Below are 25,044 nucleotides of genomic sequence, written 5' to 3'. Positions count from 1 at the left end.
TAAGGACAAATATTTACATCGTACTGGAATTGTTGGCATTCAACTGAGAAATAAGATGGATAAGTGTCTTTTTTGCATAGGAAAGAAAGAGATTTAAGAGAAATGCTAAGGAACCCAATTACGTTTCTGTAAAATCAATGTCCTTGCTAGGATATGATTTGGTATATAGATATAATATATATATATATATATATGTATATATTCCTTTATCCAAATGAGTAGTGAAGACTAAAGAGCCAAGTAGTTGGATGGGGTATAGTAAGAAGCATAGACCTTGAGCAATCACATGGTATTGTCTTTCTACTTATCCATACTTACCCAAAGTTCAGATCTGTTTTTTTTTTCTTAAATATAAAATAAAATAAAATAAAACAAAATTAAGGAATTTAACAAATAGGTGGAAACCAGTAGCTGGATTTGTCTTCATAACTTTCTTGCTCTTATTGGTTGAACTATATAGAAGGAAAAAGAAGGATGATAAGCTAGTTCATTATATATGTTTCACAATGGTTTTTCTTTGTTGCAAATCTAATAGCAGAAGTGGGCTCTATGGTTAGACAGATCACATGTATACATGTCTCAACTTTAATATATGACTTGGAAGACAAAACCATGTGAACTTTCAAATGCTTATGTCTCTTGCAAATTCGTCAAACCTTCCCAAATGTCTTCAGAACCACTTATTCAGAAGCCTTAGATAAGTGTGCATTCCAACAGTCCATTCATCTATATAAGGGTGCATAACCACACAGCTAAATCATCAAGTCCTCACATTCTCTACTACAAAATATTTTTGTGAACTCTAATACTTCTTCTAAAGAAAAACATAAAAGAAGATCAACATGGCATTTGGATTGTCCGGCTTTGTTCAGGGCAAGAAGGCTCTCCGAAGATCGCTTTCAGGCAACAAAGAAGCAACTTTGAAGTCTGCAACCATTCCAAAGGGCTACTTTGCTGTCTATGTTGGAGAAGATCAGAAGAAGCGTTATGTAGTACCTCTTTCGTACCTAAATGAGCCTGCTTTTCAAGACTTGCTGAGTATGGCAGAAGAAGAGTTTGGATATGAGCATCCGATGGGTGGACTTACAATTCCTTGCAGAGAAGACATATTCATTGATATCACATCTCAGTTGAATTGATTGTAATATGTAGCTTTGACATAGATTCACTAGAACACAATTTTGTAGATCATATACTTTTACCCTTTTTTCTCAGAGAAAAGGGAATTTTTTTGACTCTCTGAGAAACTAGTAAATAGAAATTACTCAGTTGATTAATACATTTTCTCTTTTCGGTTGAATTCCATTTTACATCTTTTTATAATCATTGTCTCTGCCTTTGCCAACTTCAAAGCTCATTTTTTTTAGAAGAATTTAGAATCAACTACAACAATAATATATTACTGAATCACAAACATTAGCTCATAAATATAAATTTGTAACTGAGATCAATAAATTTGTAACTGAGATCAGTAATAAATGCTCAGCTTTCATTTTACTGATAATTACTTAATATACTAACTCCAAATTATACACCTCTTGAGTAAAATTTTTATTGTAGTGACTAGAATTGATATGAGAATACATAGACGTAGTAAACATGGACCTGTGTTCTTTAAGAAAAAAAATATTCCAATCAAATAAGATAAATACAGACATAGTCTCTAACAACACTCCACATCTTCACAAATTCAATTCATTTCAGCCCTTTTAATATAATTGGAATTTTTATTGAAACATTGAGCTACTGATTTTACTACATATATATATATATATATATATATATATAAAACAAAACAGAACATACTCATTACACGTGTATCTTCTAAACACGTTTAAAGAGATAATTAAACAAACAATACCGTGCTCCTTAAGAAAAATCCTGCAATTTTCTTTCTATTTGACTTTATTATGTGCCTTCATTCTTGATCGTCATTCCCTTGTTGCAGCGTCTCCAAATCGAAATTCCATATCAATATGGCTGCTGAACTTGTTGCTGGTGCTTTACTCTCTGCTTCGCTTCAGGTCCTGTTTCAGCGATTGGCTTCTGAGGGTATACCCCAGTTGTTCCATGGAAAGAAACTCATTCTGGACCAGCTTGATGAGTTGAACACTATGTTGTTGTCAGCTCATGTACTGGTCAACGATGCTGAGAACAAACAACTTCGAAACGAGGAGCTCAGGGTGTGGCTTTTCAAGCTTCAAGATGTGATTCATGAAGCTGATGACTTGGTGGATAGGATTGACTATGAAGCTCTGCGATCTAAGATTGAAGATGATCAATCTAGGAGCAGCGCCAGAAAGATACTTGTGATCTAAGCATTGAAAGGGAAGAAGTTTCTCTTTGTTCTTGACGATGTTTGGAATGAGACTTATTCTATTTGGGACACTTTGAGGAGTTCCTTCGAATCTGGATCAAATGGCTACTGGGCAGATTCATCACCTGCAAACTTTGTCAAATGAAGATTGTTGGAAATTATTCACTGAACATGCTTTTGGAAATAATGTTGACCTCAATGACTACCAAGATCTTCAAGTAAATGGTAGAAAAATAGTAGATAAGTGGAAAGGTCTTCCCTTAGCAATCAAATCTCAACAGTGACACATGGGAAGAGCTGTACAAGAAATGATATATTGCTTAGAACAGGAAGTTGTTCAATCAAGTGTACTTTCCTTAAGTGAATCTTCAATAAAGAAGGTGCCCGATTCAATTTGCAATATAAAGCATTTAAGGTACTTGGACTTGTCTTGTACAGAAATTAAAAAGTTACCTTATTCAATATGTACTTTGTACAATTTACAGACTTTACTGTTGTCATGGTGTAAGAAGCTTTCTCTATTACCAAAGAACATGGGAAGCTTAATAAACTTGCGATATCTAGACATTGAAGGTGTACCTTTGAAAGAGATGCCACAACAAATTAATCAGATGAAACACTTGCAATTCTTATCAAATGTGGTTTTGAGTGATAGGCACATTAATGGAGGAATTAAAATGAAAAGGGTAGCAGAGCTTGAACACCTACATGGCATTTTGGGACTGGAAAATATTATTGATGTAATGTTGATACTTTTGTGGCTGATTATTCGCAAAAAGAAAAGGATATACTTGATGCACTTCGACCCCATACAAACTTGAAACATCTTGAGATTGACAATTATAGAGGTACAACATTCTCACACTGGATTAGAGACTTTGCAGTTTCTAATTTAGTATCAATCAAGATAAGCAATTGTAAAAATTGTTGTATTTTACCACATGTTGGACAACTAGCCTTTCTCAAATCTCTCATTACCGATGGATGTGATAGAGTGATCTCAATAGGTGATGAGATTCATCACAAAGGTCCTCAATTCAGCTGTCTAGAAGTGTTAAGGATTGAAAATATGTTGGTGTGGAAAGATTGGTCATTTAGTAATGAAGCTATGCAAGGTGGTAAAATATTCCCTCTTCTAAAAAGACTTGTACTGATGAACTGTCCAAAGCTTAGTGTTGGTTTACCTGGTTATCTTCCATCCTTGGAACATCTCATAATATGTAATTGTGAGCAAATGGTGGTTCTGCTTCCTGAGAACACAACAGACCATTACATCCCCTCCCTCTATTGCCACCATTCGTATAGATAACTGTCCAGTATTAGAGTCGCTTTTAGCTGGAGTTCACACTCGAAAATAAGGTTTCTCTGTCTATGTAGCTCCAAAAGACTTTTTGAGAACTGTAAGCAATGGGATCTGCAAAGACTCTCCTCTTTGGAGTACATAAATATCTCTGGTTGGGATGATGATTCTTTCCTTGAGGAGGGGATCCTCCCTACAACTCTGACTAAACTTGACATTTGGAACTCTAGCCACCTTGAAACCCCGAACAGCAAGGCCTTTCAGCAACTTACTTCCCTTACATCCTTGGCTATTGGCATAAGATTGAACACATTGATGCAAAAGTCTTCCATTAAATGCATGCTGCAATGATCTCTTGAGGTATTTCTTCTCTTTTTTTATTGTACCTGCTGCTATTCATTCAATGCTGTCTGTATGTCAATTGTTCATTCTCAAAACTATTCCAAAAATCTACATCATAATATATTACTCTTGTATTTCACATAATACATCAAGCCTCTTTTTCATATTGATTTGATCAGGGAAAGGAATTGTATTTTTATTTTATTTTTCCATATTTTTTTTCTGTGTTACTGCTATTGTACACTCTATCATTTCTTGTATTATGAACTATATTATTAATACAAGTAGTGTTGTTTTGTTTAAACAAAATGAAATAGCTTTTTTATTAGGTAGAAAATTATTGCTGAGAGTTTTTGGATTGATTTAAAGTTTAATAGCTTGCCTTGTTGTTTTCTTATAATTTTATCGTCTTGCATACTCAATGATTTAAACTTTTTGATACAATTTTGTTTAGGGTACTAAACAAGTCTCCTTTTATTAGACTATTGTGTCCCACATAGAATAAGTGTAAGAATATTGAACTATTAATAAGAACATGTATAGCTCCACTAATCACCAATTGGTTTTTAGATGGAGCCTCATGATTCTTGTCACCTTTAAACAGATTTAGCTTTTGACATGTTATGAGTGAGAGAATGCAAGTTTGGAACCGAAGCCAAAAAAAAGTTCATGTAAACACAAAGAATCTGGATTTGAAAGTGGGAAAGTTGGCAAGACACAGCTATATATGTGTCTTCTTGTCCAATACTTGTTCTGCTTTCAGTCGAATTCAGCTATATATGTATGTAATTCCATTTTTCTTGCTGCCATCTTCTTCTAATCAATGTTTCTGTCTATGCCAACTTCAAAACTCAATGGCCTTTATTTAGACAAGTAGTATGAATAGTTTTTTTGCTAAGATGTATGTATTATAAATAACTGAATTAGTTCGCAGATTTTAATTCTCAGTCAAAATCCCAAATCATACATCTCTTGAGACAGCTTTGTGAAAGAGTAGAACCAAAATTTGTTCTCTGCTTAATCCAAATCAGCAGTCACACTTCAACTGTGCTGTCATACTTCTTTATATTTTGAAAAATGTGGCATAACAGTCCTGAGTTGCTCTTTGATCTGTTTGGTCTGACTATTCAAAACTAAAATTAATGACTATTTTGAAGTGCCAAATTCGTAATTTTGCAGATCAATACAGAACAAGAATAAGGACAAGGATTCTAGATCTTAATATAAAGAGATTAAAACATAAATAACACAATTTCTTGAAGAAAATCTTTAGTGGTTTCATTTGTATCATTCTCAGGGACATTTTCATTTCAGTGCCTAAGGAAAAATATTTACATGGTGATGGTATTGGCATTGTTTGCCATACAAAATTGTAACAATCAGTTTTGTCAGTAGTTAGCATCTATCTACACTCAGCATCAGAAATTGAAGCTAGAAATAAGATTGTTGAAAGCATCTTCACTGCAGGGAATTGTTAGAGCACCCATTGGATGATCAAATCCGAATTCTTCTTCAGCTTGACACAACAATTCTTGGAACGAAGGATGATTCAAGTATGACACAGGGATCACAAATCTTGTCATTTTGTTCTTCCCAACATAAACTGCCAAATAGCCTTTTGGGACATCTTTTGCACTAGAAAAAGGCCTCTGAATAAGTTGCTTAGCATGAACTACGCCAGGAAAACGAAAACCCATGATTGTTGAAGTCTCTAAACGAAGAAGTGTAAGCAAAGAGAGAGATCTCAAAGTTCTGCAAAAGAAAGCTCTAGTACTTGAGAATGTGAGGGGTTGAGGTGCCAAAGAACTCAATCTTATTAGTATATATAATCAGTACCCTTGATGAGAAATGTAGAGAAGATAACTCTGTTGTGTGGAAATGAATGGTGCTGATTAAGGAGATGGGGTCTAGTGAGTGGCATAATCTTTGGGCAATCACATGGTTGTGTCTTCCAGCTCATTATTATTGATTCAAAGTTGAAAGTCGACTTATTTGAAAGCCACAAGAGAAAAACACTGTTAGATCAGATATGTTCCAAAATGGTTTCTCTTTGCTGCATATCATATGTTTCAAGTGGGGTTTCTTGTAGGTTGTTTGATGTCTATGTATGTCACAGTCAAAACCACCAAGTGTCCATGTATGAGTCAGAAGACAAAGCCATGTGAAGATTGAAATACTTATGTTTCTTTTCTAATCCCAACCAAATTAATTGCTTGAGAACCATTCATCTATATATACAGGCACATTACCACAAAGCTCAATCATCAAGTTCTCACATTCTCTATTAAAAAATATTTTGTCCATGGCAAGAAGCCTGCCAGGAGTCACTTTCCAATGTTAAAGGAGCAACTTTGAAGACTACAAACATTCCAAAAGGGATAAGGCTACTTTGCAATCTATGTTGGTGAATATCAAAAGAAGCCTTACGTATTGTTTTTGTTTCAAGAACTACTAAGTATGGAAGAAGACTCAGTTCTCAGAATTGTAAATATTTGGCACGTACAAGTTCTCAGAATTCTGTTATACTAGTTCGAACTATATGTACTTAGCACTTGCAAGGGTGATTAGGAGAGTGTTCTTTTGAGGGGCAGTGAGGCTTTTGACTGTAAAATAAAAGTACTGCTTTTGAGATCTGTATTTTTTTAAATTAACAAATAAAAGTGGAAACCAGTAGCTGGATTTGTCTTCATAACTTTCTCGCTCTTACTGGTTGAATTATAAAGAAGGAAAAAGAAGGATGATGAACTAGTTCATCATATATGTTTCACAATGGTTTTTCTTTGTTGCAAATCTAATAGCAGAAGTGGGCTCTATGGTTAGACAGATCACATGTATAAATGTCTCAACTTTAATATATGACTTGGAAGACAAAGCCATGTGAACTTCAAATGCTTATGTCTCTTGCAAATTTGTCAAACCTTCACAAATGTCTTCAGCACCACTTATTTAGAAGCTTTAGATATGTATGCATTCCAAAAATTGATTCATCTATATATAAAGGTACATAACCACACAAACTGAATCACCACCAATTCCTCACATTCTCTACTACAACATATTTTTGTGAACTCTAACACTTCTTCTAAAGAAAAACACAAAGGAAGATCAACATGGCATTTGGATTGTCTGGTTTTGTTCAAGGTAAGAAGACTCTCCGAAGATCACTTTCAGTCAATAGGGAAGCAACTTTGAAGTCTTCAGCCATTCCAAAAGGCTGCTTTGCTGTCTATGTTGGAGAAGATCAGAAGAAGCGCCATGTAGTACCTCTTTCGTACCTAAATGAGCCTGCATTTCAAGACTTGCTAAGCATGGCAGAAGAAGAATTCGGATTTGAGCATCCGATGGGTGGACTCACAATTCCATGCAGAGAAGACATCTTCATTGATATCACCTCACAGTTGAATTGACTGTAATTTGTAGCACTGACATAGATTCACAGATACTCAATATTGTAGATCATATACTTTTACCTTTTTTCTTTGAAAAAAGATAATTTTTTTGACTAGTTAACAAACTAGTGAATAGAAATTACTCATTTGATTAACATTTGTTCCCTTTTCTGTTGAATTCCATTTTTCTTTCTGCTATATCTTTTTCTAATCAATGTCTCTGTCCTTGCCAACTTCAAAGCACACTGGCCTTCATTTGAGAAGAATTTAGAATCAACTACAACAATTAATATTAATAAATTTAAAACTGAGATCAATAATTGCTGCCTAAATAAGGCACTGATTATAATGGATGCTTCTACCTTCTATGATACTAATCAACTTAGCTTTCAATTCCCTGATAATTACTTGATAAAAAAAAATTCAAATTTTAAGAAAAAAAAAAAGAAAATGGATTTAGTTATGGAATTATAGAAAGTCGATTAGAATGAACGAGTCATGAATAGAAATGATCAAAAAATTATATATAATCTTGAAGATTAAGTCAAGTGTGTCTATAAACATATCTTTGCAAATAGACAAGGAGACTACTGCAGAATCTACATGGACAGAATCTTCAATAAAATATTTGAAGTAAAGAATTCATTTATATCATTCTTAGGGATTTTATTTTTCAGTCCCTAAGGAAAAAATATATACATGGTAATATGATGTTGGCATTGTTTGCCAAGAAAAAAGTTTGTAGCTACAATAATTTTTGTCTGTGAATATCTTCTATCAGTGTGTGTACTCATCAATAATCAATAGGCATTCAACCGAGAAATAAGATCGGCGAATTCATTTTCTCTGCAGGGAATTGTAAGAGCTCCCATTGGATGATCAAATCCAAATTCCTCTTCAGCTTGACTCAGCAACTCTTGAAATGAAGGCTGGTTCAAGTATGCCACAGGGATCACAAATCTCTTCATTCTTCTTTCTCCAACATACACTGCAAAATAGCCTTTTGGGACATTTTTACTATTAGAAAAAGACCTCTTAATGAGTTGCTTAGCATGAACTACACTGGAAAAACGAAAACCCATTATTGGAAAGTGAACAAAATGGGAAAACTAAGAGATCTCAAGGTACTGCAAAGAAAAACTTTGAGAGTTGAGAATGTGAGGACTTGTGGTACTACGGTTTCTAATGTTATGAGTATATATAGCCAACACACTTGATAGAATGTGAGAGAAATGAATGGTACTGAGGACTAAAGACTAGAAAGGCAATTAATGGTATGGGGTCTTGGTAAGAAGAATAGTCCTTGATCAATCACATGGTATGGTTTTTCTTCATATCATTAATTATTCAAAAGTAAGGTCCTGGCTGGATAGTTTGAATTCAAATAAAGTACGTACTTAATTCACATCAGTGGAACTTTCTTGCACTTCTTCATAAGAGCCCTACAACATCAACTCAGAACACAAAATTAGTAGGCATGTCCCATAGCCATGAAATCCCATTTTCATATCAAAATTTAAACAATCCTTCATTTAAAAACAAATTATGCTCTTTCATTGGTTATTTCTGTATTGTGGGGCATACTGTTATTTATTATAATTGTATTCCCTCCCTGCTTATCATTGAATGTTAAAAAAAAACTGGTTATTGATTAGGCTAATATGGGGTGTAAAGTTTCAACTTTTTTTTACCAAAAGTCTCAACTCTGTTTCACTTATATCAACAATCTTAGGCTTGTATATTGACACACAAGTGGGGATCTCCTTTTTCTTAGGAACATAAAATTAGTTTCAGTAGCACCAAATTGGTTTTAAGATGGAACTTAAGGGTTTGGGATAAATTTTGTATCCCTAAACACAGAGTTATTGTTTGGTTAGCTCTGAGATTCAGACTTCCCACTAAAGATAGGTTATCTCGGTTTGGAGTGGCAGATTCTTGTTCGTGTATGGTTTGTGATGCTTATGCTGAAACTCATGTTCATCTTTTCTTTTCTTGTTGTTATAGTAAGAAAGTCAAGGATGAAATTGGAAGATGGAGTGGCTGGAATATGCAGAGTAAGGACCTGAATTGTTTAGTGAAAAGGTTAAAGAAGAACAGGATGTCTCAAGGGAGAAGGAAGATCTTCATGAGTATCATATCTGCCTTGGTGTATTTTATATGGCAAAGTAGGAATTCGGTTCTTTGGGACCACTGTAAAAAATATTCAATATTCAGTTTGCAATAGGTTTCAATTCATGAGAGCTAATAGCTTAAACAGGATAGACAAAGATTGGGTTGAGTCTTTATACAAGGCTTTGTAATTAGTTTCTAACCTCTCGTTTGGTTGTAATTGTTTTGTGATTAATATAATTCTTCTGATTTTCCAAAAAAAAAAATGTGTAATAGATTATACAAAAGTTTAATACAAAAAATGGTTACTCACTGTCATTTTAATCCAAGAAATCAAACCATATATATATATAAGCTCAAAGAAAACGAAACAAAAAAACAAAAACAAAAAAGTGACAAATGTACCTTGGCGTGGTAGTGGGAGTCACTATACTTTTTTGTTTTGCTTCTTTTCAATTCTTTGGTAATTGTATTATGAGGTCAATATTGTATTATTAATATTGTAATCAAGGAATGGAAAAAAAAGGAGAGTGTGAAAATGGGGCCTGCGAAAATGATAGAAGATATTATATATTTATATATAGGGTTTTCAGGGTAAGGCTATTTTAGTAATTGTATTATTAAAATTGTAAAAAAAATTAATAAAAAAATAAATATTACTCAAATATAAAGAGGTTACATTATTAAAACTAGTTAATAAAGCGGTTATATAACTCAAAAGTCCTTTAATAAAGTTAGCTCGTTGAGACATTTTCACAAACATATGGTTTGCATTATTATTAAGATTGTAAAAAAAATTAATAAACAAAATAAATATTATAGCAAAGTGTAATAAATTATACAAAAGTTTAATACAAGAAATGGCTACTCACTGTCATTTTAATCCAAGAAATCAACTCATATATATATATATATACTAGATAAAAGCAACGTGCAATATGCACGTTTGTTTAGTTTTATTTATAGAATTTATTAATTATTTTTATTAAATTTATATTAATGTCAAATAAATTTTAAATAAATATCTTATATTAATTAAATAATTTATTTATTTTTGTTTAAGTTTATATGTGTTCTAGTTTTTGAATTTAGGAGTGACAACAAAAGATTATATATTATATGTTTAATGTAATATTAAATATTATACATGGATTTTAAATTTAAGTTTCTTGCTAATTTTTTTTAAAAACAAATATATGATTTGTTGCTAATTCATAGTAGATTATATTATATGTTTAATATGATATTATTCTAATAAGTGAGTTTAAGTTTAATTAAATTTTATTTAAGTTATAAAATGTATAATTTTATTATTTTTAAATAATTATCATTGTAAAATATTTTTAAAATATCATATTTTAATTTGTTTAATTATTTATTATTTTTAAATAATTATCATTGTAAAATATCTCATTTTAATTTGTTTAATTATTTATTATTTTAAAATAATTATCATTGTAAAATATCTCCAAAATATCCTATTTTAATTTTTTAATTATTTATTTTATTTTATTTAAGTTTAAGTGTTTACAAACTACCGTTAAGTATAAGAATATTCTGTTAAATATAAGAATATTCTGTTAAAGTTAACATTAAAAAAATAAAAAACCGTTAAAACCAAGAATTTTCGTTATCTACACACTTATTATATAGAAGATATATATATATATATATATATAAGCTGAAAGAAAACGAAACAAAAAACAAAAACAAAAAAGTGGGAAATGTACCTTGGCGTGGTAGTGGGGAGTTACTATACTTTTTTGTTTTGCTTCTTTTCAATTCTTTGATAATTGTATTATGAGGTCAATATTGTATTATTAATATTGTAATCAAGGAATGGAAAAAAAATGGGAGTGTGAAAATGGGGCCTGCAAAAATGATAGAAGATATTATATATATATATATATAGGGTTTTCAAGGTAAGGCTATTTTAGTAATTGTATTATTAAAATTGTAAAAAAAATTAATAAAAAAATAAATATTACTCAAATATAAAGAGGTTATATTATTAAAATTGGTTAATCATACGGTTATATAACTCAAAAGTCCTTTAATAAAGTTAGCTTATTGAGACATTTTCACAAACATATGGTTTGCATTATTATTAAGATTGTAAAAAAAATTAATAAACAAAATAAATATTATAGCAAAGTGTAATAGATTATACAAAAGTTTAATACAAGAAATGACTACTCACTGTCATTTTAATACATTATTTTAGTAATTGTATTGTTAAAATTGTAAAAAAAATTAATAAAAAAAATAAATATTACTAAAATATAAAGTGGTTATATTATTAAAACAGGTTAATTATACTGTTATATTTATAATATTTGAATTCATATTAATATAATTTGTAAAAAAATTAGAATTATATATTATTATCATAATAATATTTTATAACATTTAAATTTATATTAATATATTTATTAAATATTTAGTATTGTATTATATATTATTATAATAATGATATTTTATAACACTCGAATTTGAATTTATATTAATATAATTCTTAAATATTTATTTTTAATTAGTTTTAAAAAGTATATTCTATTAAATATTTAGAATATTCTATTAATTGAAGAAACGAACTATTAAAACAAAAAAATTCCCATATTGTATATATTGTTGTAATGGTTGAATTTTATTGGTTTTTCAGATCTTAATATATAAAGATTATACATAAATAAAACAATTCATTCAAGAAAAGCATTAGTAGTTTCATTTGTATCATTCTCAGGGACATTTCATTTTAATCCCAAGGAAAAATATTTACATGGTGATGGTATTGGCATTCTTTGCCATACAAAATTGTAACAATAAGTTTTGTCAGTAGTTAGCATCTATCTATACTCATTCATCAGACATTTAAGCTAGAGACAAGATTGATGAAAGCTTCTTCACTGCAGGGAATTGTTAGAGCGCCCATTGGATGATCAAATCCGAATTCTTCTTCAGCTCGACATAGCAACTCTTGGAATGAATGGTGGTTCAAGTACGACACAGGGATCACAAATCTTGTCATTTTGTTCTTCCCAACATAAACTGCCAAATAGCCTTTTGGAACATCTTTTGCACTAGAAAAAGGCTTCTGAATAAGTTGCTTAGCATGAACTACACCAGGAAAACGGAAGCCCATGATTGTTGAAGTCTCTAAAGGCAGAAGAAGGAAGAAAATGTAAGCAAAGAGAGAGCTCTCAAAGTACTCAAAAAGAAAGCTCTAGTACTTGAAAATGTGAGGAGTTGAGATACTGAAGAACCCAATCTTATGAGTATATATATAATCAATACCCTTGATGATAATTGTAGAATAGATATCTCGTTGTGTGGAAATGAATGGTGGAGACTGAAGCTGCAATTAATGGCATCACATGGTTGTGTCTTCCTACTCTTTATTATTGAATCAAAGTTATAAACCACGAAATGAAAACATTGTTAGTTGAAGGATACATTAGTTGACCACATATCATATGTTTCAAGTGGGGTTCCCTTGTAGGTTGTTCACCTGGTAATGTCTATACAAATGTCACAGTCACAACAAAGTGTTCATGTATGAGTCAGAAGACAAAGCCATGTGAAGATTCAAATACCCAATTGCTTGAGTATGCCAGAGAACCATTCATCTATATATACAGGCACATTACCAAAACACTCAATCATCAAGTTCTCACATTGTTTGTTGAAAAATCATTTGTTATCTAAAAAGAAAACTCAGAAAGAAAGGTCAACATGGCATTTGAATTACCTAGTTTTGTCGATGGCAAGAAGCCTGTCAAGAGGTCATTTTCCAATGTTAAAGAAGCAGCTTTGAAGACTACAAACATTCCAAAAGGCTACTTTGCAGTCTGTATGTTGGGGAAGATTAAAAGAAGAGTGTGAAAGAACTACTAAGTGTGAAAGAAGAAGAATTCAGATATGAAAATTAGATGGGTGAAATTACAATTCCTTGCAGAGATGATATCTTCTTTGATCTCAGTTCTAAGAACTGTAAACACTGAAGTCAAGAAGAATTGGAGAGAGGAAAGAGGACATTAAGATTCTTACTATGCAATATTAATCTTATGATGGAATAAGAAAATGTAGAAGATTTCTATACTGAAGTCAAGAAGAAAAAAGACTTCAACTTCAATTAAATAATCCATTCAAGAAAAAGAAATGCAATAGCATTCATTTGCATCATTCTTGGAACTTTTCTTTTCTGGCCATCCTAAGGACAAATATTTACATTTTTTGTCATCCATTTTGTTTATATCATAATATGGCATTCAACTGAGAAATAAAATGGATGTACGTACGTGCCTGTTTTGCAACTGGGAAAGAAAGATATCCAAATTATGTTTCTATACATATATATTCCTTTATCCAAATTAATAGTGAAGACTAAAGAGGCAAGTAGTTGGATGGGGTCTAGTAAGAAGCATAGTCCTTGACAAATCACATGGATCTGTTTTTTTAAAGAATTTTTTTAAGGAAATTAACAATGAAAGGTGGAAATAAGTAGCTGGATTAGTCTACATAACTTTCTTTCTCTTGTTGGTTGAATAAAAAATGAAATTAAGAAAAAGGATGATGAGCTAGTTCATCACATATGTTTCACAATGGTTTTTCTTTGTTGCAAATCTTATAGCACAAATGGGTTCTGTTGTTGTTTGTTCTCTTGGTAATGGTTAGACAGATCATATGTGTAAATGTCTTAGTTACAGCTAAACTTTCATATATGATTTGGAAGACAAAACCATGTGAACTTCAAATGCTTATGTCTCTTGCAAATTTGTCAAACCTTCCCAAATGTCTTCAGCACCACTTATTTAGAAGCCTTAGATATGTATGCATTCCAAAAATTGAATCATCTATATATAAAGGTACATAACCACACAAACTGAATCATCAAGTCCTCGCATCACTTTGTTCCAAATACTTCTGTGAACTCAAATACTTCTTCTTAAGAAAAACACAGAAAGATCAACATGGCATTCGGATTGTCTGGCTTTGTTCAGGGCAAGAAGGCTCTCCGAAGATCGCTTTCAGGCAACAAAGAAGCAACTTTGAAGTCTGCAACCATTCCAAAAGGCTGCTTTGCTGTCTATGTTGGAGAAGATCAGAAGAAGCGTTATGTAGTACCTCTTTCGTACCTAAATGAGCCTGCATTTCAAGACTTGCTGAGTATGGCAGAAGAAGAATTCGGATATGAGCATCCAATGGGTGGACTCACAATTCCATGCAGAGAAGACATCTTCATTGATATCACATCTCTGTTGAATTGATTGATTGTACTATGTAGCATTGACATAGATTGACAGAAGCACAATTTTGTATATCATATACTTTTACCCTTTTTTTCTTAGAGAAAAGGGAGTTTTTTTGACTCTCTGAGAAACTAGTAAATAGAAATTACTCATTTGATTAATACATGTTCTCTTTTCGGCTGAATTCCATTTTTTTGATGTTACATCTTTTTATAATCTTGGTCTCTGCCTTTGCCAACTTCAAAGCTCATTTTTTAGAAGAATTTAGAATCAAATAAGATGGATACATAGACAGTCTCTAACAACACTCCACATCTTCACAAAATCAATTCATTTCAGTTCTTTTAATATAATTGAAATTTTTATTGAAACATTGAGCTACTGATTTTACTACACACACATATATATATATATATATATATATAAAACAAAACATGCTCATTACACGTGTATCTTCTAAACACGTTTAAACAGATAATTAAACAAACAATACCGTGCTCCTTAAGAAAAATCCTGCAATTTTCTATCTATTTGACTTTATTATGTGGCTTCATTCTTGATCGTCATTCCCTTGTTGCACCGTCTCCAAATCGAAATTCCATATCAATATGGCTGCTGAACTTGTTGCTGGTGCTTTACTCTCTGCTTCGCTTCAGGTCCTGTTTCAGCGATTGACTTCTGAGGGTATACCCCAGTTGTTCCATGGAAAGAAACTCATTCTGGACCAGCTTGATGAGTTGAACACTATGTTGTTGTCAGCTAATGCACTGCTGATCGATGCTGAGAACAAACAACTTCGAAACGAGGAGGTCAGGATGTGGCTTTTCAAGCTTCAAGATGTGATTCATGAAGCTGATGACTTGGTGGATAGGATTGACTATGAAGCTCTTCGATCTAAGCTTGAAGATGTTCAATCTAGGAGCAGCGCCAGCAAGATACTTGTGATCTAAGCATTGAAAGGGAAGAAGTTTCTCTTTGTTCTTGACGATGTTTGGAATGAGACTTATTCTCTTTGGGACATTTTGAGGAGTTCTCTCGAATCATCAGCTGCAAACTTTGTCAAATGAAGATTGTTGGAAATTATTCACTGAACATGCTTTTGGAAATAATGTTGACCTCAATGACTACCAAGATCTTCAAGTAAATGGTAGAAAAATTGTAGATAAGTGCAAAGGTCTTCCCTTAGCAATCAAATCTCAGCAGTGACACATGGGAAGAGCTGTACAAAAATGATATATTGCTTAGAACAGGAAGTTGTTCAATCAAGTGTACTTTCCTTAAGTGAATCTTCAATGAAGAAGGTGCCCGATTCAATTTGCAATCTAAAGCAGTTAAGGTACTTGGACTTGTCTTATACAGAAATTAAAAAGTTACCTTATTCAATTTGTACTTTGTACAATTTACAGACTTTACTGTTGTCATGGCGTAAGAAGCCTTCTCTATTACCAAAGAACATGGGAAGTTTAATAAACTTGCGATATCTAGACATTGAAGGTGTACTTTTGAAAGATATTAGAATGTGGAAAGTGGTTTAGAAATAGAATAGAGTGCATGGTAATAAGTATGAGGTTCCATCTCAAAACCAATTGGTGATGAGTGGAGTAACTCATTCTCTTATAAATGGTTGAATATATTCACACACTTTCCATATGAGATATTTTCTCTAACAAAAGAGATGCCACAACAAATTAATCAGATGAAACACTTGCAATTCTTATCAAATGTGGTTTTGAGTGATAGGCACATTAATGAAGGAATTAAAATGAAAAGGGTAGCAGAGCTGGAACATCTACATTGCATTTCGGGACTGGAAAATATTATTGATGTAGCTGAGGCTTCTGAGGCTAATTTGAAGGGTAAGAAGGGACTTTCGAAACTAAATTTGAGATGGAATGTTGATACTTTTGTGGCTGATTATTCTCAAAAAGAAAAGGATATACTTGATGCACTTCGACCCCATACAAACTTGAAACATCTTGAGATTGACAATTATAGAGGTACAACATTCTCACACTGGATTAGAGACTTTGCAGTTTCTAATTTAGTATCAATCAAGATAAGCAATTGTAAAAATTGTTGTATTTTACCACATGTTGGACAACTAGCCTTTCTCAAATCTCTCATTACCGATGGATGTGATAGAGTGATCTCAAAAGGTGATGAGATTCATGACAAAGGTCCTCAATTCAGCTGTCTAGAAGTGTTAAGGATTGAAAATATGTTGGTGTGGAAATATTGGTCATTTAGTAATGAAGCTATGCAAGGTGGTAAAATATTCCCTCTTCTAAAAAGACTTGTACTGATGAACTGTCCAAAGCTTAGTGTTGGTTTACCTGGTTATCTTCCATCCTTGGAACATCCCATAAAATGTAATTGTGAGCAAATGGTGGTTCTGCTTCCTGAGAACACAACAGACCATTACATCCCCTCCCTCTATTGCCACCATTCGTATAGATAACTGTCCAGTATTAGAGTCGCTTTTAGCTGGAGTTCACACTCGAAAATAAGGTTTCTCTGTCTATGTAGCTCCAAAAAACTTTTTGAGAACTGTAAGCAATGGGATCTGCAAAGACTCTCCTCTTTGGAGTACATAAATATCTCTGGTTGGGATGATGATTCTTTCCTCGAGGAGGGGATCCTCCCTAAAACTATGACTAAACTTGACATTTGGAACTCTAGCAACCTTGAAACCCCGAACAGCAAGGCCTTTCAGCAACTTACTTCCCTTACATCCTTGGCTATTGGCATAAGATTGAACACATTGATGCAAAAGTCTTCCATTAAATGCATGCTGCAATGATCTCTTGAGGTATTTCTTCTCTTTTTTTTATTGTACCAGCTGCTATTCATTCAATGCTGTCTGTATGTCAATTGTTCATTCTCAAAACTATTCCAAAAATCTACATCATAGTATTATTACTCTTGTATTTCACATAAATCATCAAGCCTCTTTTTCATATTGATTTGATCAGGGAAAGGAATTGTATTTTTATTTTATTTCTCCATATTTTTTTTTTGTGTTACTGCTATTGTACACTCTATCATTTCTTGTATTATGAACTATATTATTAATACAAGTAGTGTTGTTTTGTTTAAACAAAATGAAATAGCTTTTTTATTAGGTAGAAAATTATTGCTGAGAATTTTTGGATTGATTTAAAGTTTAATAGCTTGCCTTGTTGTTTTCTTATAATTTTATCGTCTTGCATACTCAATGGTTTAAACTTTTTGATACAATTTTGTTTAGGGTACTAAACAAGTCTCCTTTAAACAGATTTTGCTTTAGACATATTATGAGTGAGAGAATGCAAGTTTGGAACCGAAGCCAAAAAAAAGTTCATGTAAACACAACGAATCTGGATTTGAAAGTGGGAAAGTTGGCAAGCCACAGCTATATATGTGTCTTCTTGTCCAATACTTGATCAATACTTGTTCTGCTTTCAGTCGAATTCAGCTATATATGTATGTAATTCCATTTTTCTTGCTGCAATCTTCTTCTAATCAATGTTTCTGTCTATGTCAACTTCAAAACTCAATGGCCTTTATTTGACAAGCAGTTTCTACCAATAATAAAGAGACAGCTTTGTCAAAGAGTAGAACCAAAATTTGTTCTCTGCTTAATCCAAATCAGCTGGTGAAATAATAACTTCTAACTGTGCTGTCACACTTCTTTATATTTTGAAAAATGTGTCATAACAGTCCTGAGTTGCTCTTTGATCTGTTTGGTCTGACTACTCAAAACTAAAATTAATGACTATTTTGAAGGGCCAACTTCGTAATTTTACAGTACTATTTTGCAGACCAATACATAACAAGAATAAGGACAAGGATTCTCGATCTTAATATAAAGAGATTAAAACATAAATAACACAATTCATTGAAGAAAATCTTTAGTGGTTTCATTTGTATCATTCTCAGGGACATTTTCATTTCAGTGACTAAGGAAAAATATTTACATGGTGATGGTATTGGCATTGTTTGCCATACAAAATTGTAACAATCAGTTTTGTCAGTAGTTAGCATCTATCTACACTCAGCATCAGAAATTGAAGCTAGAAATAAGATTGTTGAAAGCATCTTCACTGCAGGGAATTGTTAGAGCACCCATTGGATGATCAAATCCGAATTCTTCTTCAGCTTGACACAACAATTCTTGGAACGAAGGATGATTCTAGAAAAAGGACTCTGAATAAGTTGCTTAGCATGAACTATGCCAGGAAAACGAAAACCCATGATTGTTGAAGTCTCGAAACGAAGAAGAAAGATGAAAATGTAAGCAAAGAGAGAGATCTCAAAGTTCTGCAAAAGAAAGCTCTAGTACTTGAGAATGTGAGGAGTTGAGGTGCTAAAGAACTCAATCTTATGAGTATATATAATCAATACCCTTGATGAGAAATGTAGAGAAGATAACTCTGTTGTGTGGAAATGAATGGTGCTGATTAAGGAGATGGGGTCTAGTGAGTGGCATAATCTTTGAGCAATCACATGGTTGTGTCTTCCAGCTCATTATTATTGATTCAAAGTTGAAAGTCGACTTATTTGAAAGCCACAAGAGAAAAACATTGTTAGTTGGAGGATGCATTAGGTGATCAGATATGTTCCAAAATGGTTTCTCTTTGCTGCATATCATATGTTTCAAGTGGGGTTTCCTTGTAGGTTGTTCACCTGGTTTGATGTCTATGTATGTCACAGTCAAAACCACCAAGTGTCCATGTATGAGTCAGAAGACAAAGCCAAATTTATTGGTTTAGAACCATTCATCTATATATACAGGCACATTACCACAAAGCTCAATCATCAAGTTCTCACATTCTCTACTAAAAAATATTTTGTCCATGGCAAGAAGCCCGTCAGGAGTCACTTTCCAATGTTAAAGAAGCAACTTTGAAGACTACAAACATTCCAAAAGGCTACTTTACAATCTATTTTGGTGAAGATCAAAAGAAGCCTTACGTATTGTCTTTGTTTCAAGAACTACTAAGTATGGAAGAAGACTCAGTTCTCAGAATTGTAAATAGCAGCACTCACAAGAATTGGGGAGAGGAAAGAGGACATCGAGTCCTTTTTACGCAACATTGAGCAGCTGATCTTATTATAGAATGAGAAAATGGAGAGAATTCTATACCATAGTCTTTAAGAAAAAATACCAAATAATCCATTCCAAGAAAAGAAATGCAACATTCATTTGTATCATTCTAAGGACAAATATTTACATTGTACTGGCATTGTTGCCATCCAATTTGTCTCATAATTTGGCATTCAACTGAGAAATAAGATGGATAAGTGTGTCTTTTTTGCATAGGAAAGAAAGAGATTTAAGAAAAATGCTAAGGAACCCAATTACGTTTCTGTAAAATCAATGTCCTTGCAAGGAAATGATTTAGTAAATATATATATATATATGTATATATTCCTTTATCTAAATGAGTAGTGAACACTAAAGAGCCAAGTAGTTGGATGGGGTATAGTAAGAAGCATAGACCTTGAGCAATCACATGGTATTGTCTTTCTGCTAATCCATACTTAAAGTTGAGATCTGTATTTTTTTAAATTAACAAATAAAAGTGGAAGGAAATGAGTAGCTGGATTAACAAATGAGTAGCTGGATTTGTCTTCATAACTTTCTCGCTCTTACTGGTTGAATTATAAAGAAGGAAAAAGGAGGATGATGTGCTAGTTCATCATATATGTTTCACAATTGTTTTTCTTTGCTGCAAATCTAATAGCACAAGTGGGCTCTATGGTTAGACGGATCACATGTATAAATGTCTCATCTACAGCTAAACTTTCACATATGACTTGGAAGACAAAGCCATGCGAACTTCAAATGCTTATGTCTCTTGCACATGTCTTCAGCACCACTTATTTAGAAGCTTTAGATATGTATGCATTCCAAAAATTGATTCATCTATATATAAAGGTACATAACCACACAAACTGAATCACCACCAAGTCGTCACATTCTCTACTACAAAATATTTTTGTGAACTTTAACACTTCTTCCAAAGAAAAACACAAAGGAAGATCAACATGGCATTTGGATTGTCTGGTTTTGTTCAGGGTAAGAAGACTCTCCAAAGATCACTTTCAGGCAATAGGGAAGCAACTTTGAAGTCTTCAACCATTCCAAAAGGATACTTTGCTGTCTATGTTGGAGAAGATCAGAAGAAGCGCTATGTTGTACCTCTTTCGTACCTAAATGAGCCTGCTTTTCAAGACTTGCTAAGCATGGCAGAAGAAGAATTCGGATATGAGCATCCGATGGGTGGACTCACAATTCCATGCAGAGAAGACATCTTCATTGATATCACCTCACAGTTGAATTGACTGTAATTTGTAGCACTGACATAGGTTCACAGATACTCAATATTGTAGATCATATACTTTTACCTTTTTTCTTTGAAAAAAGATAATTTTTTTGACTAATTAACAAACTAGTGAATAGAAATTACTCATTTGATTAACATTTGTTCCCTTTTCTGTTGAATTCCAATTTTCTTTCTGCTATATCTTTTTCTAATCAATGTCTCTGTCCTTGCCAACTTCAAAGCACACTGGTCTTCATTTGAGAAGAATTTAGAATCAACTACAACAATTAATATTACTGAGTCATAAACATATAAAATTATAACTGAGATAAATAATTGCTGCCTAAATAAGGCACTGATTTTAATGGATCCTTCTACCTTCTTTGATACTAATCAACTTAGCTTTCATTTCTCTGATAATTACTTGATAAAAATATTCAAATTTTAAGAAGAAAAAAAAGAAAATAGATTTAGTTATGGAATTATAGAATGTCGATTAGAGTTAACGAGTCATGAATAGAAATGATCAAAAAATTATATATAGTCATGAAGACTAAGTCAAGTGTGTCTATAAACATATCTTTGCAAATAGACAAGGAGACTACTTCAGAATCTACATGGACAGAAACTTCAATAAAATATTTGAAGTAAAGAATTCATTTATATCATTCTTAGGGATTTTATTTTTCAGTCCCTAAGGAAAAAATATATACATGGTAATATGATGTTGGAATTGTTTGCCAACAAAAAAAATTTGTAGCTACAATAATTTTTGTCTGTGAATATCTTCTATCAGTGTGTGTATTCATCAATAATCAATAGGCATTCAACCGAGAAATAAGATCGGCGAATTCATTTTCTCTGCAGGGAATTGTAAGAGCTCCCATTGGATGATCAAATCCAAATTCCTCTTCAGCTTGACTCAGCAACTCTTGAAATGAAGGCTGATTCAAGTATGCCACAGGGATCACAAATCTCTTCATTCTTCTTTCTCCAACATACACTGCAAAATAGCCTTTTGGGACATTTTTACTATTAGAAAAGGACCTCTTAATGAGTTGCTTAGCATGAACTACACTGGAAAAACGAAAACCCATTATTGCAAAGTGAACAACAAGGAGAAGAATGGGAAAACTAGGAGATCTCAAGGTACTGCAAAGGAAAACTTTGAGAGTTGAGAATGTGAGGACTTGTGGTACTGAATCCTAATGTTATGAGTATATATAGCCAACACACTTGATAGAATGTGAGAGAAATGAATGGTGCTGAGGACTAAAGACTAGAAAGGCAATTAATGGTATGGGGTCTTTGGTAAGAAGAATAGTCCTTGATCAATCACATGGTATGGTTTTTCTTCATATCATTAATTATTCAAAAGTAAGGTCCTGGCTGGATAGTTTGAATTCAAATAAAGTACGTACTTAATTCACATCGGTGGAACTTTCTTGCACTTCTTCATAAGAGCCCTACAACATCAACTCAGAACACAAAATTAGTAGGCATGTCCCATAGCCATGAAATCCCATTTTCATATCAAAATTTAAACATCCCTTCATTTAAAAACAAATTATGCTCTTTCATTGGTTATTTCTGTATTGTGGGACATACTGTCATTCATTATAATTGTATTCCCTCCCTGCTTATCATTGAATGTTAAAAAAAAAACTGGTTATTGATTAGGCTAATATGGGGTGTAAAGTTTCAACTTTTTTTTTTGGACCAAAAGTCTCAACCCTGTTTCACTTATATCAACAATCTTAGGCTTTTATATTGACACACAAGTGGGTATCTCCTTTTCTTAGGAACATAAAATTAGTTTCAGTAGCACCAAATTGGTTTTAAGATGGAACTTAAGGACAAGATCAAGTGATGTTTCAAATAATTATGTCTCTTACCATGCTGCATCCATACATGCTGTAACAATCTTAGTCCTAGTATTGCCTATGCCGCTAAACCCAAAGTTGCCCAGATTTTTCTAAAAAAAACAATCCAAGGCTTCTTGATCTCTGTACGACTATATACCCAAGTAAATGTCCCAAGTGATAAATTTAAGATTTTGGATATGGATAGAACACATATTTGTCGATGTTGCTTCATGCTTGAATGGAATGGTAAATCTCAGAAAGTGGCCTGGGAATCTCTTGAGAGTTGCATTAAAAAATGGTTTATCTTTACATTTTTGTGATGAATTGTAAGAAGTCTAACCTTAACTTTGTTATGCAATTTGTTGTGTCAAGTCACAAATCAAAGTGGCTGCATTTTGTTTTTCCCTTGTCTCTTATAACAATTAGTTTTTGGGAGTTCTCCGGTGTACCCCATAAAGTGTTTGGCTCGGGAAGTATTTTCGGCGCAAATTTTTTTTATGGCCGTGTATATTGTAGTTATTTAGAGCATCCTGTAAATTTTCGGAAACTTCTAAATAATTTACAGTATAGAAAACAAAATTCAAATAGTTTGTTGCACACTTGACTATTTTTTTATGCGCGTAGAAGGTAATCTGTTTGAAATTTATTTTCTGAAAATTTGCAGGATGTTCTAAATAAGTAAAATGTACACAGTCATAACAAAAATTCATCGAAAATACTTTCTGAGCCAAAAACATCAATGGGGTGCACCAATGTGTCCTTTTTTGGGTGCAGCGGAGCGGAGAATCCTCCATTAGGATTTTTAGTGTACAAGTGTTAAACATAGTCCAAAAAGATTATATTCTAACTAATACAAAAATAAAGATTTTCAAACAGTAATTTTCAAAAAAAAAGTTGCAGAGCAACTAACAAAATCAAAACAACACCTGCCCTGCAAAAAAATAAAGATTTTCAAACAGTAATTTTCAAAAAAAGTTGTAAAGCAACTAAACAAAATCAAAACAACACCTGTCATGCAAAAAAAAGTACATTTCATTTTTTTTAATACAAATTTTAGGAAATTAGTGGTGAAAATACTAATTCTTTCAACTTTTTTTTACACGAAAGAAAATGATGGACCCAAAAGTCTCAACCTTGTTTTCTAGTATGGAAGATTAGCCATTTATATCAACAATCTTAGGCTTGTTCATTCCAAATCTCTTCTTAAGAAACCAAGGAGGAAAAAATTGATTTTTCAGTCGAAAGATGGGAGAAATCTCGAAATTTGAAGGAACCCGATATTTTATTGAACTTTAATCTTTTCCAACAAGTTATCACCGACATTTTTGGATTTTTGAGCTAAATAACCTTAACAAGTTTTTATGTTAGCTATGCAACCTTCATTTTTCAAAATTTAGCTACACTAACCTCCTCCTTTAATGAAACTTTTATATTCCAATAATGTCCTTTTATTTTTATATTTTTTTTAATTAAAATAATAAAAAATCAGATTTGAAAAAAAAAATTAAAAAAACAAAAACATGTTCAGCCCCCCATCATTCCTTCATCCACCATTTTTTCTTCAAAATCTCTTCAAATCCTATCAAATATCTCCAAATGTATAGAAAGATTATTTTGTGACACACTTACATACTGATTTCAGAGACATTGTTGGAAAAAAGTGATTACATTAAGGTAAGTAAATGAGAAACCCTAATTTTTAATTTTTTATTTGAATGTAAAAACAAAGAAAGTTGTATTTTGTTTGCTTAGATGTTTATTTTTTCATATATATGTGGTAAAAATAACAATAAAAGTACCTTGTTAGCCATATTATAACCATTTTGTGGTTTTTAAGTTGAAAATGGCATTTTTCGAAATGAAACTCGTGAAGAAGATGAAACGCAGATCTCGAATGTGTACAGTTGAGTTCGACTGTGTTAAGTCGAGAAGACAGTTACAATAGAGCTCGACCAAACATGGTTGAGATACTAGTAGAGCTCAACTGTTGCTCAATTATTGATGGTTTAGATAGTAGTTGAGGTTAACTGGATTTGGTCGATATTAGTATTTTAAATTCCGAATCTTTCTTGATTTGAATGTTAGAACTAAATATTTGCATTTTGTTTGCTTACAAGTTTGTTTCTTCATAAATATGTGGTAAAAATAACAATTAAATTATAATG

At 32.3% G+C, this 25,044-nt stretch overlaps 9 protein-coding genes across 9 annotated transcripts; 6 read left to right on the top strand and 3 right to left on the bottom strand.

Annotated features, from left to right (window-relative positions):
- Positions 1 to 751: 751 nt before the first annotated feature.
- Positions 752 to 1,325, top strand: LOC133790088 (auxin-responsive protein SAUR21-like). The gene has a single exon (XM_062227665.1). It carries the CDS (start codon positions 843 to 845, stop codon positions 1,137 to 1,139), a length of 297 nt encoding a protein of 98 aa, XP_062083649.1. The 5' UTR covers positions 752 to 842; the 3' UTR covers positions 1,140 to 1,325.
- A 1,093-nt stretch (positions 1,326 to 2,418) lies between these two features.
- LOC133792545 (putative disease resistance RPP13-like protein 1) lies at positions 2,419 to 3,626 on the top strand. The gene is made up of 3 exons (XM_062230452.1): positions 2,419 to 2,535; positions 2,803 to 3,057; positions 3,102 to 3,626. The coding sequence occupies exons 1-3, from the start codon at positions 2,419 to 2,421 to the stop codon at positions 3,624 to 3,626; spliced, it is 897 nt and encodes a 298-aa protein (XP_062086436.1).
- Positions 3,627 to 6,837: 3,211 nt separating this feature from the next.
- Positions 6,838 to 7,503, top strand: LOC133789067 (auxin-responsive protein SAUR22-like). Its single transcript, XM_062226788.1, has one exon. The coding sequence runs from the start codon at positions 7,070 to 7,072 to the stop codon at positions 7,364 to 7,366; it is 297 nt and encodes a 98-aa protein (XP_062082772.1). The 5' UTR covers positions 6,838 to 7,069; the 3' UTR covers positions 7,367 to 7,503.
- A 460-nt stretch (positions 7,504 to 7,963) lies between these two features.
- On the bottom strand, positions 7,964 to 8,512 carry LOC133789071 (auxin-induced protein 15A-like). The gene has a single exon (XM_062226793.1). The coding sequence runs from the start codon at positions 8,428 to 8,430 to the stop codon at positions 8,149 to 8,151; it is 282 nt and encodes a 93-aa protein (XP_062082777.1). The 5' UTR covers positions 8,431 to 8,512; the 3' UTR covers positions 7,964 to 8,148.
- Positions 8,513 to 12,320: 3,808 nt separating this feature from the next.
- Positions 12,321 to 12,599, bottom strand: LOC133792544 (auxin-induced protein 15A-like). Its single transcript, XM_062230451.1, has one exon. The coding sequence runs from the start codon at positions 12,597 to 12,599 to the stop codon at positions 12,321 to 12,323; it is 279 nt and encodes a 92-aa protein (XP_062086435.1).
- Positions 12,600 to 14,342: 1,743 nt separating this feature from the next.
- On the top strand, positions 14,343 to 14,867 carry LOC133789068 (auxin-responsive protein SAUR21-like). The gene has a single exon (XM_062226789.1). It carries the CDS (start codon positions 14,428 to 14,430, stop codon positions 14,722 to 14,724), a length of 297 nt encoding a protein of 98 aa, XP_062082773.1. The 5' UTR covers positions 14,343 to 14,427; the 3' UTR covers positions 14,725 to 14,867.
- A 447-nt stretch (positions 14,868 to 15,314) lies between these two features.
- On the top strand, positions 15,315 to 16,241 carry LOC133792542 (putative disease resistance RPP13-like protein 1). The gene is made up of 3 exons (XM_062230450.1): positions 15,315 to 15,647; positions 15,754 to 15,846; positions 15,957 to 16,241. Exons 1-3 carry the CDS (start codon positions 15,315 to 15,317, stop codon positions 16,239 to 16,241), a joined length of 711 nt encoding a protein of 236 aa, XP_062086434.1.
- Positions 16,242 to 20,643: 4,402 nt separating this feature from the next.
- Positions 20,644 to 21,185, top strand: LOC133789069 (auxin-responsive protein SAUR21-like). Its single transcript, XM_062226790.1, has one exon. The coding sequence runs from the start codon at positions 20,737 to 20,739 to the stop codon at positions 21,031 to 21,033; it is 297 nt and encodes a 98-aa protein (XP_062082774.1). The 5' UTR covers positions 20,644 to 20,736; the 3' UTR covers positions 21,034 to 21,185.
- A 346-nt stretch (positions 21,186 to 21,531) lies between these two features.
- LOC133789070 (auxin-induced protein 15A-like) lies at positions 21,532 to 22,195 on the bottom strand. Its single transcript, XM_062226792.1, has one exon. The coding sequence runs from the start codon at positions 22,109 to 22,111 to the stop codon at positions 21,830 to 21,832; it is 282 nt and encodes a 93-aa protein (XP_062082776.1). The 5' UTR covers positions 22,112 to 22,195; the 3' UTR covers positions 21,532 to 21,829.
- Between the last annotated feature and the right edge of the window lie 2,849 nt (positions 22,196 to 25,044).

Source organism: Humulus lupulus, chromosome 7 (genome assembly GCF_963169125.1).
Source record: "Humulus lupulus chromosome 7, drHumLupu1.1, whole genome shotgun sequence".
In the NCBI taxonomy this organism is placed as follows: domain Eukaryota; kingdom Viridiplantae; phylum Streptophyta; class Magnoliopsida; order Rosales; family Cannabaceae; genus Humulus; species Humulus lupulus.
This window is presented reverse-complemented; position numbering and strand designations above follow the sequence as displayed.

Excerpts from the sequence above, each read along its gene's own strand:
- LOC133789068 (XM_062226789.1), top strand. The coding sequence starts at position 14,428 with ATGGCATTCGGATTGTCTGGCTTTGTTCAGGGCAAGAAGGCTCTCCGA.
- LOC133790088 (XM_062227665.1), top strand. The coding sequence starts at position 843 with ATGGCATTTGGATTGTCCGGCTTTGTTCAGGGCAAGAAGGCTCTCCGA.
- LOC133789069 (XM_062226790.1), top strand. The coding sequence starts at position 20,737 with ATGGCATTTGGATTGTCTGGTTTTGTTCAGGGTAAGAAGACTCTCCAA.
- LOC133789070 (XM_062226792.1), bottom strand. The coding sequence starts at position 22,111 with ATGGGTTTTCGTTTTTCCAGTGTAGTTCATGCTAAGCAACTCATTAAG.
- LOC133792544 (XM_062230451.1), bottom strand. The coding sequence starts at position 12,599 with ATGGGCTTCCGTTTTCCTGGTGTAGTTCATGCTAAGCAACTTATTCAG.
- LOC133792545 (XM_062230452.1), top strand. The coding sequence starts at position 2,419 with ATGGCTACTGGGCAGATTCATCACCTGCAAACTTTGTCAAATGAAGAT. Across the intron at positions 2,536-2,802 it reads ATGACTACCAAGATCTTCAA|ACTTTACTGTTGTCATGGTG; the intron begins GTAAATGGTAGA and ends TACAATTTACAG. Across the intron at positions 3,058-3,101 it reads GACTGGAAAATATTATTGAT|GATATACTTGATGCACTTCG; the intron begins GTAATGTTGATA and ends CAAAAAGAAAAG.
- LOC133789067 (XM_062226788.1), top strand. The coding sequence starts at position 7,070 with ATGGCATTTGGATTGTCTGGTTTTGTTCAAGGTAAGAAGACTCTCCGA.
- LOC133789071 (XM_062226793.1), bottom strand. The coding sequence starts at position 8,430 with ATGGGTTTTCGTTTTTCCAGTGTAGTTCATGCTAAGCAACTCATTAAG.
- LOC133792542 (XM_062230450.1), top strand. The coding sequence starts at position 15,315 with ATGGCTGCTGAACTTGTTGCTGGTGCTTTACTCTCTGCTTCGCTTCAG. Across the intron at positions 15,648-15,753 it reads GCAGCGCCAGCAAGATACTT|CTGCAAACTTTGTCAAATGA; the intron begins GTGATCTAAGCA and ends TCGAATCATCAG. Across the intron at positions 15,847-15,956 it reads ATGACTACCAAGATCTTCAA|GAAGTTGTTCAATCAAGTGT; the intron begins GTAAATGGTAGA and ends TGCTTAGAACAG.